This window comes from Octodon degus, unplaced genomic scaffold (assembly GCF_000260255.1).
Source record: "Octodon degus isolate 3935 unplaced genomic scaffold, OctDeg1.0 scaffold00093, whole genome shotgun sequence".
In the NCBI taxonomy this organism is placed as follows: Eukaryota; Metazoa; Chordata; class Mammalia; order Rodentia; family Octodontidae; genus Octodon; species Octodon degus.
The window spans coordinates 9,805,411-9,817,127 of NW_004524669.1; the positions used below are offsets into that span (position 1 = coordinate 9,805,411).

General features: G+C 55.1%; 1 protein-coding gene across 1 annotated transcript in view; it reads left to right on the plus strand.

Moving 5' to 3' along the window:
* The first annotated feature begins 780 nt into the window (after window positions 1-780).
* Window positions 781-11,717, plus strand: part of LOC101579981 (syntaxin-7-like) — a 71,913-nt gene continuing 60,976 nt past the window's right edge. Inside the window, 3 exon segments of the mRNA XM_023722906.1 lie at window positions 781-1,107; window positions 3,153-3,232; window positions 3,419-3,503. Coding sequence (XP_023578674.1) covers window positions 781-1,107; window positions 3,153-3,232; window positions 3,419-3,503 — 492 coding nt within the window.

The following is an 11,717-nucleotide window of genomic DNA, read 5'->3' on the forward strand; positions in this document are numbered from 1 at the left end:
CTTCCGGAGGTGTCCGGCACCTGCGGAGAATTTCCCTCTGCCCCCGACAGGTGCTGTAGACGGCAGACAGGCAGAAGGGCGACCTTGATGGAGTGGGCAGGGTTTATCCTCGCTCTGAGGAAACAGCAGTCCCAGCAGCACCTGCAAGGGAGCGCGGTGCTGTCCTCTGACAGCTTTGCGACTGCACTGCGGTCACTGCAGTGGGAAGCTCTCCCGGCAGCCCGGACCCTGACTGGGTCCTTCCCACAGATGCGCCCTGGAACCCTTCACTCCACCCCTCGCCCCGGTGCTGGTTCCTTCAGTTTGACCCTCCTCCTCGGAGCCCTGAAAGCTCCCCTCTGCCTTTCCAGCCTTCCCGACCTCTGTTCCCCACCATGGACCTTCAGCCTGTGACGACCACTTGCTGTGGACCCCAGCTTCCTGGGGGCTGCTGGCGGTCACTGTGCACCTGACCCCCAGCTGGGTGTCCTCAGCCCTGGAAATCTGTCTCCTTCCCCAGCACAGCCACTCCACTGAGGGTCATGGCGCCCCGACCCCCAGGTTGCCGCCCCCAAGTCCTGCCGCCCCCCAAGACCCTCCCACAGCGCTTCCCTGCGCTCAGCCAGCAGGCCCAAGGGTCGCCAAGCCGCACTTATACCCAGGCTCGGTTGCTCTGTCCCAGCTAGCAGCAGCAGTCGCCTCCCCACTTAGCACATTTCATTACATTTGTATGGAACTGAGAGGATGAAGTCACATTGACAAGCAGTTTAAAATTGACCAGGAAATTGGCTCGCTGTCGCGATGCTGCGGGAGGAGGTGGGGCTACCACCTTGCCCAAGCACGAAACTGGAACCAAAGCCCTCAAGAGACCGCGCTGGAGATTCGCTAAAGCCCAGAATGTCCGTGCAGCTCCGAGTGCCGAGAGGCGGGGAGAAGACGTTGGCGAGGCGCGAGCTCCTGGCTCAGCGCTCCAGCGCAGCCGGGCCAGCGCTCTGTGCGGGGGCCACCACGCAGCCGGGCCGGGCTGGCCAGCGGCCTGCGCGTGTGCCCGGAGGCGAGCAGCGGCCGGGCGGGTTGCCCTCTTTCTTCCTTTGCTGCATGGACATTCGGTTGTGTCTACAGGACACGGCTTGTCTTTAAAATATACTTGGAAAAAACCCTATAGTTGGCAGGCTCCGCTTACGTTCTGTGGCGAATGTTTTTTTTACTTCAGTTGTTCGAGCTCTGTTTTTATATTCTTAAAAATTTCAGGACCGGCCAAATAGCTCAGCGGATTAAAGCTCCTGTTTAAGCAGATGCAGGGACCAGGGTTCAATCCCTGGCAGGCCGTGCCAGCCCCGCCCCCCGGGGTACGCTGAAATGGAGATTGAGACTAGGCGTGGGGGCCTGCACGCCTGTAATCCCATCTCTTTGGGAGGCTGAACACAGGGATGGAGTCCAATCTACCTAGTGAGACCCTGTAGACCCTGTAGATCCTTACTAAAATACAAAATAATAATAATCATAATGAATAAAAAATTTCATTGGGGCTGGGAAGATAGCTCAGGGGCACAAGTGCCTGCCTGGCTTGAGCAAGGTCCTGAGTTCGAATCCTGGTACAAACAAACAAAAAAAGAATTTCATAGATTTTTTTTTCTCATTGAAAATATTTTGAAGGGCCAGGGAGATAGCTCGGTAGAATAAGTGCTTGCCTGGCAAATGCAAGGTCCTGAATTCAATCATATATATATATATATATATATATATAACAAAAAGATCTCTGGACAAAGCAGTTTCCTCAGCAAAAGACAGAGGCAGACTGGTTTCAGTCAACTGTGACAGATCCTCTTAGTTAGGAGACCTTTAAAAGAATAAATTATGTTTGTGACAGGGACCCAGATTATACAGGAAAACTTAGTGACCTTTGAAAGCAGTAACCATTTTTTTTAATGTATGTAGTGCAGGGCCTCCGGGGTCTCGCTACAAAGATCAGACCTGCAATGATCCTTCCTAGTTTTAGTCTCCCAAGAGCTGTGATTATGGGTGTGTGCCGCCACGCCCAATCTCAATCACCATTTTTGCTCCAGGGGCAGGGCCAGCTTGGCAAGTCTAACCAAAATGTAACGCAATTGTTTCAGTAAAACTAAAACCAGCTCTTTTCTTTTTCTTTTTCTTTTTTTTTTTCTTGAGGTAGAGTCTCCATAGGCTGGCCTTGCACTCACTGTGTAGCCAGGCTGACCTTGAACTTGCAGGGATCCTCCTGCCTCAGCCTCCCAAGTGCTCAGATTGTGGGTACATAGCCATGCCTGGCTCAGACAGAACCTGAAATGTAAAATGCACATCTCTGAAACCATGTCACTTCCCACCTTGATAGCTGTGTTAGTTGATACATTGTGTGGACTTGGCTGAATCAGCTCCTGCAGTTCTCTAGGTGGGGGCCTAGCCCGGCAGGTGGCAGGGCCCAGGAATGGAGAAAGGCTTCCTGGCGCCCTGCCCAACTTCCTGCCGCCCCTCCCTGCTTCCGTGGAAAAGTCTCAGTCTTCCGAGGAGCTTGATCTTCACAGCCACACCACTTTGGAAGAGCTATGATCGCCATGGGGCGCCAGCCTTTGCAGTCAGCGCAGAAGGAAGAGACAGGCTTGATGGACGCCGCTGCAGCCGCTGCTCCTCCTCTGCTCTTCACTGTTTTCTGCCTCATGAACTGCTGTTGTTTGCCTTGCAGCCAGCGGAATATGGACTGAACCCTCCAGTAACTGTGAGCTAAATAAACCTTTCCTTCCTTCATCTTGAGTGTTGGGTATTTGTCCCAGCAACGAGTAAACAGTAACTAAGACAATAACCTTGTCCAAGTGGCGGCCACCATGACTGGCTTTGAGGCTGTTTCCTAGGACCTTACTCTCTGGCTGTGTGGTCGGGAGCCAGGGAGCTGAGGACTGTCGCCACAGCACCTGGCCCACGGGCACTTGTTGCCCATGCACATGGGCAGCAGGAGAGTGGCCCGAGTGGCCATGTGACCAGGGCCAGGCCCGGGCCCCTTGCATGCTCAGCAGCACTGCTGGCAAGGCAGGCTGGGCTCTGGACCTTCACACACCCTCCTGACTTCCTCTGCCTGTGCACACACTCCTCTTGGGCAGAGGCGAGGGGGGGTGTGATATGTGGGCGAGGGTCCTGTTTCTGGCGTGCTCTGGTCGCAGGCCCTCGAGTGTGAGGTGCAGTCGCTGACTGGGCCACGTGCGAGCAACTTTGGTCTGCAGTGTCCTCAGAATGGAGGAGAGTGAGTGAGACAGACAGATAGACAGATAGACAGACAGGCAGAGAGTGTGAGAGCAAGCCCCCAAGCAGCACTCACATCCCCTCCAGGCCTCCGGAGGAAGAACAGCCACCTCCCTGCAGAGGCTGGAAACAGACAACTTGAAGGGTGGCCCAGTCCTCCAGGACTGCCAGGCCACTGTGCCTGCAGGACCGGCCGCGTCAAGTCTCCGTGGGAACATGTGGGTCCCGTGAGAGAGCCCTGTGGAACTGTGCCTGAGCAGCGCGTCTTGAGGGTGCGGGCGAACCATTCCCAGGAGCTCCCGCTGCGTCTGGCTGCAGCACGTTGGGCATAGGCTCCCGTGCACCCTGGGTGACTCTGGGAGCACACTGGAGGTACCTGGGCTCTGCCTGCTGCTTCCTGGGGTGTTGGCTCCTGTAGCCAGCTGTGCTCCAGCACGAGCCCGTGCGGGGGGTTGAAGTCCTGGAGTCCCTGTCCCACTCCACGCAACCCCAGCCCAGCCAGCAGGGCTGTTCGTGAGTTCCCACTGCCCCGCAAAACTCGTACTCTGCAGAGCTGCCGGGCTCCTCAGCAAGGCCAACTCCAGTCACGCGATTGGCAGTCCTTAAAAAAAAAGAATCAAGCTAAAATTCCACGGAAGGCCAGCCAGCACTCAGCCTCTGCAAAGCGTGTGCTTCAGTGCGCTTGTAGTGCATTCCCCCTGCTGCTCGGCCACCTGCCCATCCCAGGATGTTCACCACCCCACCAGTCGCACATGCCCCCGTCCTCACAGCCATGAGCCCACTTCACATCCCCGTGGCCTTCCCCTCTCTGCCTGCATCCTCTGCATGGGACTGCACCGTCATGATCTCGGGGCCTCATCCCCCCAGCATGATGCTTCTGGGTCGCCCGTGTCACCGTGTGCACGAGCGCCCCAGTCTGTCACATTATGACGCTGCTCCCTCCCTCATGTGCAGGCCACTTTCATCGGTGACGGGTGTTGGGGTCGGTTGCACGTTGGGTTGTTACAAGCGGCACTGCCAAGAGCACTTTACGTGAACTCTGTCGTGTGGGCGTCTCCAGGCCTTTGGGTACATGCCTAGAGTGGCCTTGCTGGGTGCTGGGCCTCGCTCTGTGTTTAGCCATTTGAGAAGCCAGCAAACTGCGATTCACAGGAGCTGCACTGTTCACATTTCTATATGAAGTGAAGGAGGGCTCCAGTTTCTCCACATCCTTGTCAACACTTGTCATTATCTGTCTTTATTTTAGCCATCCTGTCACATGCAAAGCAGCACCGCACTGTGGCTCCACCGTTCCTTTCCCCAGTGGCTAACGTCACTAAGCATCAGCCTGGTGCTCACCAGCTGGTGGCAGCCCCTCCTCGGGAACATCTCTTGTCGTCTTGGGCCCATTTTTAATGGGGCTGTGTTTAACTGAGTTGTAAGAGTCCTCAGTCCTCCTGGGCACTAGGTCACAGCACAGACACGGGTTGTGCTTCCACCTGTCCTGCTTTCCTGCTGTCTCCTGTGATGCTCTTCAGCTTTCATTTGGGCCACGGCGTGGTGGCTTCTGAATAGCAGACACCAGAGGTCTGTTTCACTCCTCTGCCGCACTGTCAGGCGTGCACAGAGGCACCTCAGCGCTACAGCGGCAGACCGGCCGTGGGAGAACCAGAATTGGCTTTGAGTGTGTTGTGCGTGGGGAGAGCCTGTTTTTCCCAGAGTTGAATCTTTGCCCTCTTCTACCTCCTGCCGACAATTCGACAATTGCCAGAGGGCGATGCTGCTCAACAATTCCTCCCAAAGTCAAATACACTTTCTTTTTTTAAACATTTATTTATTTATTTATTTATTTAGTGTGTGGCCAGCTCAGCCCACCAGGGGGCGGAGCTGGCTGGCATGTGGTGCTGGGGGATTGAACTGTGGTCTCTGAGCTTTGCTTAGCTTAGCTTGTTCTAAGTAGGTGCTTTAGACCACTGAGCCATCTCACCAGCCCAAATACACTTTCTTCTTCAAGAATGATTAACTTTTTCTGCTCACATGCGGTGAGCTGGATGCAGAAATGGGTCCCTGAAACATGCTGACAACCTTAATAAGCACAAACTGTGTGAGAATATTCCAATTAAAAAAAAAAAGATGGTTAACTTTTTCAGTTCTCGTTTTAGCTTTCAGGAGTCTGGCGTCACCTTTTAGACCCCACAGCAAAAGGCAAACACAGAGTTCAATGTGAGGTTGTTTCAATCGCCTTGTTACAAGGAAACTCGTGGGGAGTTTTCCGAATCACTCCAGGCTGTGGGTGTCGCCATAGCAGGTTCAGCCTCGGCCCTCCCCGTCTGCTCTGCAGACCTCAAAGGACAGGGTCCCGGCAGCGGCAGCTCTGCGCCTTGCCCAGGTCCTCTTTGGTGAAGGGTCAGGGCAGCGGTGAGCCCCACCCCGGGTGGCTGTCCCATAGCAGCTGCGGCTGGGCAAGGGAGAACCGCAGCATGTCGCCCATCTCCAGGGTGGCTTTGTGCGAGCGCACAGGGACTCTGCCACGGGGACGTCACAGCATGCTGCTGTGTAGAGGGAGGTTGACCAGAGGCATTTGCGAGGGACTCGAGGCTCATTCCCAGGCAGCTTGCGGCCCCTCTGAAGCAGACCTGGCAGCATCTGGCCCGTGGGGAGCCTGCATGCAGGAGGGAGGCATCAACACAGCTCCCAGGGAGGCAGAGGGCAACAGACAGGCCACAGGTCGAAAGCCCTGACCCTGGCTTGTGATGGTGCTGGGACTCTCCCCTCAGGGGGCTCTCTCCACAGGGGCAAGGCTGTGGGGTCGGATGGGGAGACTGAGGCAGGCGACGAGCAGGTATGGCCCCCAGGGTTCCCAAGGCTTTAACGCTCAGAAGGGGTTAAGTCATTCTTGAGCAGTTTATCGCTCATCAATTGTAATTAAATATGTTTATATTAAATTATGCTCCACAATGAATGCAAACCCTGCAGCCCGCGCAGTGATTGGAGCCAGATGCCGAGGCACCAGCCCGCTTCCCCAGGCCCGGCCGCCCCGCCAGCTGTCTAACTGTAATTACTTTAATCTCAGCTTGTTACCCAATTATCACCTTTGTAAAGGGAAAAGTGCTCTGGATGCTGACGGTTTGTGGGGAGACGAGGGTGAGCAGAAACAGCTGTCAGAGCGGCAGCGGCCCTGCTTTTCATAGTGCAAGAATTGGGATGCACCCCGCGCATGGGAGCCTGAGGGCGTGGAGCAGCCAGGGGACAGACAGCCACACCAAGAAGGCCCACTGGGCCCGCCCATCCCAGAGATTGTGCCATCCCGGCTTCTGAACATTGCATGAGATGCCACTCGGGGAGCTCGCAGCCTGCAGCGGCCATGTGCACAGTGTGGAGAGAGGCATCCGTGCTCCCTGCCACGAGGAGCCAGCCTGGGCTTCCTCCACTTCTGCGTTCGCCTCCAAGGCCTCAGCTGGCCAGCCACAGCAAGGCCTCGGGGCCAGCCACTTGGCTTCTTGTGCTGGTTTTCCAAGTTGTGTTTGAATTCTGCCTTTCTGGGGCTGGAGTTTTCCTTTGCTTGTTCTGCAAAAGGTCTCGGCAAGCCAGCCAGGAGCATAAGTAAGCCCTGCTGGGGCGAGCAAGCCCAGCCCATCCCCTGGCCTCCTGCACCAGTGTTCCTGCTGGCCGCTGCTGTGGAGAACAACCCCTGCCTCCACAGGCAGGCAGCTCCTCGGAGCCTGGAAAGCGACTGGCATCCTCTCTCTGACGTCACCTGCACCCAGGCCTGGTGCCAGCAGTCTGGTGTGCAGTAGGCAGAGGCTGCACAGCCCAGAGAGCCCGACCCTGGAGAGGCAGGGCTGGGGGGAAGACCAAGCCGGGGTCGTGAGCCCCACAGAGAGGCTGGGCTCCTGAGACAAGGTCTCAGAGAGGACAGGAGTGCCCACCTGCAGGGCCCGAGGAGTCAGAACGGGCGCTTGGGCCAGGCTCTGACTCAGCCCCTGGAGCAGCGGCGCCACTCTGGCTTCGGGATTTTCAGGTAATTCTAAAACTGATTACAAGCACCTGTGTCGGGCACGCTCCTCAAGGTGATGTTGCAGAGAGCCTGGGCAATCAGGGCACCATAGACTTTGTCACCAGGTAGACCGAAGCCGGCGCTGTGTGCCCAGGGCTCGACGACCTGCCAGCCGAGCAGGAAGAGGAGTGCCCCATACCTTCCTGCACCGCAGCCGCAGGAGCCGTGGGCAGCACAAGCCGCGCTGCGTCTCTCAAGCAGAGGGAGTGAATGCTGGGTTGGTGACAGGACTTAGAGGAGCCACATGCAGGTAGAGCGGCTGCGCTTCCCCGGGGGCTGGGGAGCAGCACGGCGGGGGAGCGGTGACCAAGCCCAGCGCTGTGTGCCACGGAAGCCTAGCTGGTGCTGGGGCTCCGAGGAAGCTGAGCCAGCCTGGGGCCAGGATGGAGGGCGAGGCTCTGAGCCCCGCGGCTGGTAGCAGACAGGGCTGGGGGTACCCTTCCTCCTTCCTTGCCTTTGCCCTCTGCATGTCCCCTGTGCTCCAGGGCTGGCACCAAGGCAGATGCCAGTAGCAAGTCCCAGGGCCTCGAAGGAGAGTCCAGGCTCAGGCCGGCAGGCTGGGCCCGAGCAGGCTGGCACCCTTCCCCTGATCCTAGGCTCTGTCCCTGGTCCTGCAGGAGGAAGGGCCAGGAGTAAGCCTTGCCTGGCTGAACCAGGGACCTGTGACCAGCCGGCCCCGCCCCACGGCCCACACTGCAGCCCCACCTGCTTAGGAGCCGCTCCCACCACCGGAAAGCAAAGCTCAGGTCTGCGTCTCATTTTCATTTGGTGGCAACAAAGAGATAAGTAACAGCAAGCATGAAGCCAGGCGTGTTGGCAGCCGGCTGTAACCCCCCACGACAGGCTGCAGCAGGGGGACAGCTGTGGGCTCAAGGACAGCCTGGGCCACATAGAGGGCCTGCTTAACAAAACAATAGATGAATGAATGAATGAATGAATGAATGAATGAATGAATGAATGAACGAATGAACTCTGGCCCCCTTGGTTTTACCTGCAGAAAGCAGCACTGCACAGCAGTTAACGCTAGCTGGTGTCACACAGCTCTTTCCTGCTCTGTCACTGGTTGTGTGACCCTGGCTATGTTTCCTATCCCTGCCTCAGTTTCCTCATTTGTTTAAGAGACCGTCTAAGAGTCTTCCCCATGAGCCCAAAGTGGAGCCATGTCTGAGAGCCCTTTACGGTTCCCACACACAGTTGCCAAACAGAGGAGGACGGCCGTTCTGTAATTCCCATGGCTTGCAGGGTCACTTGTCCTGCACCTCAGTGTGGTGACCTGGAGGTGACAGAACCTTTAGGAGTGGGACACTGTTGGGGCTCGCTGCATCACTGGGGGCCCAGCGGGGGCTCTCCTGAGATCCTGAGTTAGGAGGGGATGGGAGGGCGCCCTGCCGTCGAGCCGCCCTCTGGCCAGCTGTTTCCAAGTGGCTTCTTCTTGTGTCCGTGTCACAACCTTCAGGATGCCATCTGCCGCGCGTACTCCCTGAGCCAGCCACTGCCCATGCCAAGCATTTGAGCTGCAGAAGCTTTCCGCTAGGAAGTCACCTGGCCTCAGGTACCCAGGGGTGATGATGAAAGGTGGACCATGCAGGGGACCCATCCCTGTGTCACCGGCTGGAGGGCACTCTCCACCTCCTGGAACATCAGCAGCTCTTCAAAGAGCCCAGAGTCTCAATTTTGCAGCTCAGTGTCGTGTTCCAAGGTCACCCTGGGTCTCACATGCACTTGCACTCGAGGGACAGCGTGCCCTGGACAGGCAGACACTGGCCACTCCACAGGAGGCCCAGCTTCAGGGGAGCCCCAGCTGCAGGGCTCCAAGGCTTGAACCTCAGAACGATGAGCCAAAGAAGGCACGGGGGCCTCTGTGCGCACAAGAGCCGGGGACACCAAACCGAGAGCATCTCGGTCTCTCTTTACCTTCTGCCCCAGCCTGGCTTTTGGAAGTAGGGGAAGTTACCTAGTGGTTGATTCACACAGTAATAGCCCAGAATCCCACGGGATCAGAAAAAGGGTTTCAGGTCACAGTACTTGAGTTATCTTGGAAAACGGACGGATGTGTCTGGCAGCCTCAGTGCACGGGCCGGTAAACCAAACCCACCCTGGGGTTTCCCCAGGTGGTCGGGACCTCAGCGCCTTGCTCTGTGGCTGCCTGGTCTGTGCAGCTCCAGGTCATAGGGAGCTACTCAGCTCTCCGCCCTGGAAGCCCCTGCAAGCGCCTCAGCCATAGCTGCTTCCTCTCTCCCATCACCGACCCGGGGAAATGCGGGGCACTGCTGGCCCCTTGGAGTTTGGCGCTGATGTGCACACCCCCCTCCCCTGTTGCCAGGAAACCTCAAGCAGGACAAGGCCACAAGGCCTGCATATCCAGAGTGCAGTACCTTTCCTGGTGCACAGTGTGACCCCAGCGGCTGCTGCCCAGGGGCTGCGGAAGACCTGGACCAGGCTGTATCAATGGGGATTTCATTCTCCAGTGGTGTGAAGCACCAGCTCTCCCTTCGATCCCATCTGGCCTTTTGGTGGTGCTACCCACAACCAGGTGGGATGCGCTCAATCCAAGAAGCACACACCTTAGATCCAGCCACCTCCACAAAGCCCCACCTGTGACTGTGTGAGACTCTGAGGGGACCTCTAGGTACAAATAAAAAATGAAGTTGAATGCTTCAGTGTACAATGGCACACGGTAAACACTCCCATTCGAAAGGGAGAAGTAGGGGTCAGAAAACAAGGGCACCAAAGCAATAGCAAAACCCAGCAGGGTGACCAGTAAATCCCTTGGCACCATACCAGGGCCCAGGGCAAGTAGCAGTAAGGCGTGAGCTGCTAAGGGTAGCCCCGTCCCCACAGCCCTGTTTCTTGCAGCCCACACAGCCTTCCTCTTGAGCTGGCTCCACTTTTGCCTGTATCTTTCCGTAGCAAACGTCCCACCTTTCTGGCATCTCCAACTTCCAGGGTCTCCACTGCCCTTTTGGTTTCACCCTCACAGCTTTACACACTGTCCTCTCAGAGTCTCCTGGTGCACATGCTTTTGCTGGCCTCTAAGACCTTCTTCTGAGATCCGGGTGAGAGGCTCCATGATCTCAGAACTCTTCCATTCTGCATGCTTGAAAAGCTCATACCACATTGGTGATGGCAAGGTCTGATTCCAGCTGCAGCAATAACCAGACCCCCTTGGACCATGGCTGCGTGGGCTTCTGAGGGCCTGGATGGTGTAGCTCAGGAAAACACATCCCCTTGTGGCCCTGAGGCTCTCTTCTTTCAAAAATACTTACACCCCTGTGTCCTTAAGACTGTGAAGCGTGGGATCTGGCCAATAATGAAATGCCTCCAGGCATCACCCATTGTCCTGATGCCAGGCACTTGGCATCTTTATGACAGTAGAATCGTAGCAGCCATGCCCACCTCTGTTCCAGCGTTGCAGGTGTTTCCTTCTGGCAAAGCTAGAAATTCTTTCACATCTTTTTTTTCTTTTGGTTTTCTTAGAGATTGGTTTATTCTTACCTTTTCTTAACTGAGACTGATCGATTGATTTTTTTAAAGAAATTATGCAAAATTTTACTAAACAAAATGATAGGAATTAATTCAACAATGTTTATATTGCATATTGTTGTCTTCAAATTAGTTGTTCAGATTATCAGATATAAGCATGCAAAATTGGTAAAAATAAATAAATAAATAAAGAAGAAGAAGAAAAAAAATTAAGCATTCACTGTTTCTTTCAATAGACCAGTAAAAGACAGACCTGAGGATTAATGGAACAGATTAGAAGATGCAAACGCAGCTACAACCACACACAGACACTTTATCTTTGACAAAGAGGCCAAACACATTCACTGGAAAAAGAGCGTCTTGTGGGAAACCAGGCTTTCCACATGCTCACGGCTAAAATTAGATCCATGTCCGTCACTATGCACTAAACTGAAATCCAAATGGATCAAAGATCTAAATAGTAAAAATTTTAAATCTTGTGGCTCTGCCTTTGCTCCTAATTCTTACCATAACTCTGGCTAAAAGTATCAAATAGTGCCCCTGCCACAGCATGAACGTTGTGCTGCCTTGAAACTTCTTCCATCAGCTCAATTCTCTGCTGGGTTTAACCTCAGCCTCACAGAAAGGCTCAGGGCACAGACAAAATGTAGCCAAATGCTTTGCTACGTGAAAGGTACCTGGCTTGGACTTCTTTCCAAAAGAGTCCTTGTTCCCAACCGAAACCTTCTGAGCCTGATTGTAATTTCGTACCAATCTGCTCACAGCATTTGAAGGCGCCTCAGGTTGGCAATCCCAAACCTTTCCAAAGGCCTCCTGGAAATCCTCCCAAGGGCTTTTCTCCCCCCATAATTTTATTGAGAAACAAACAGCAATGAGACAGTTTCAAACCAAATTGGTAGGACAGTTTCAATAATTAACACATTGCATACATTCTTCCTAGTGGTTAATTGCTGTACAAGATGCGGAC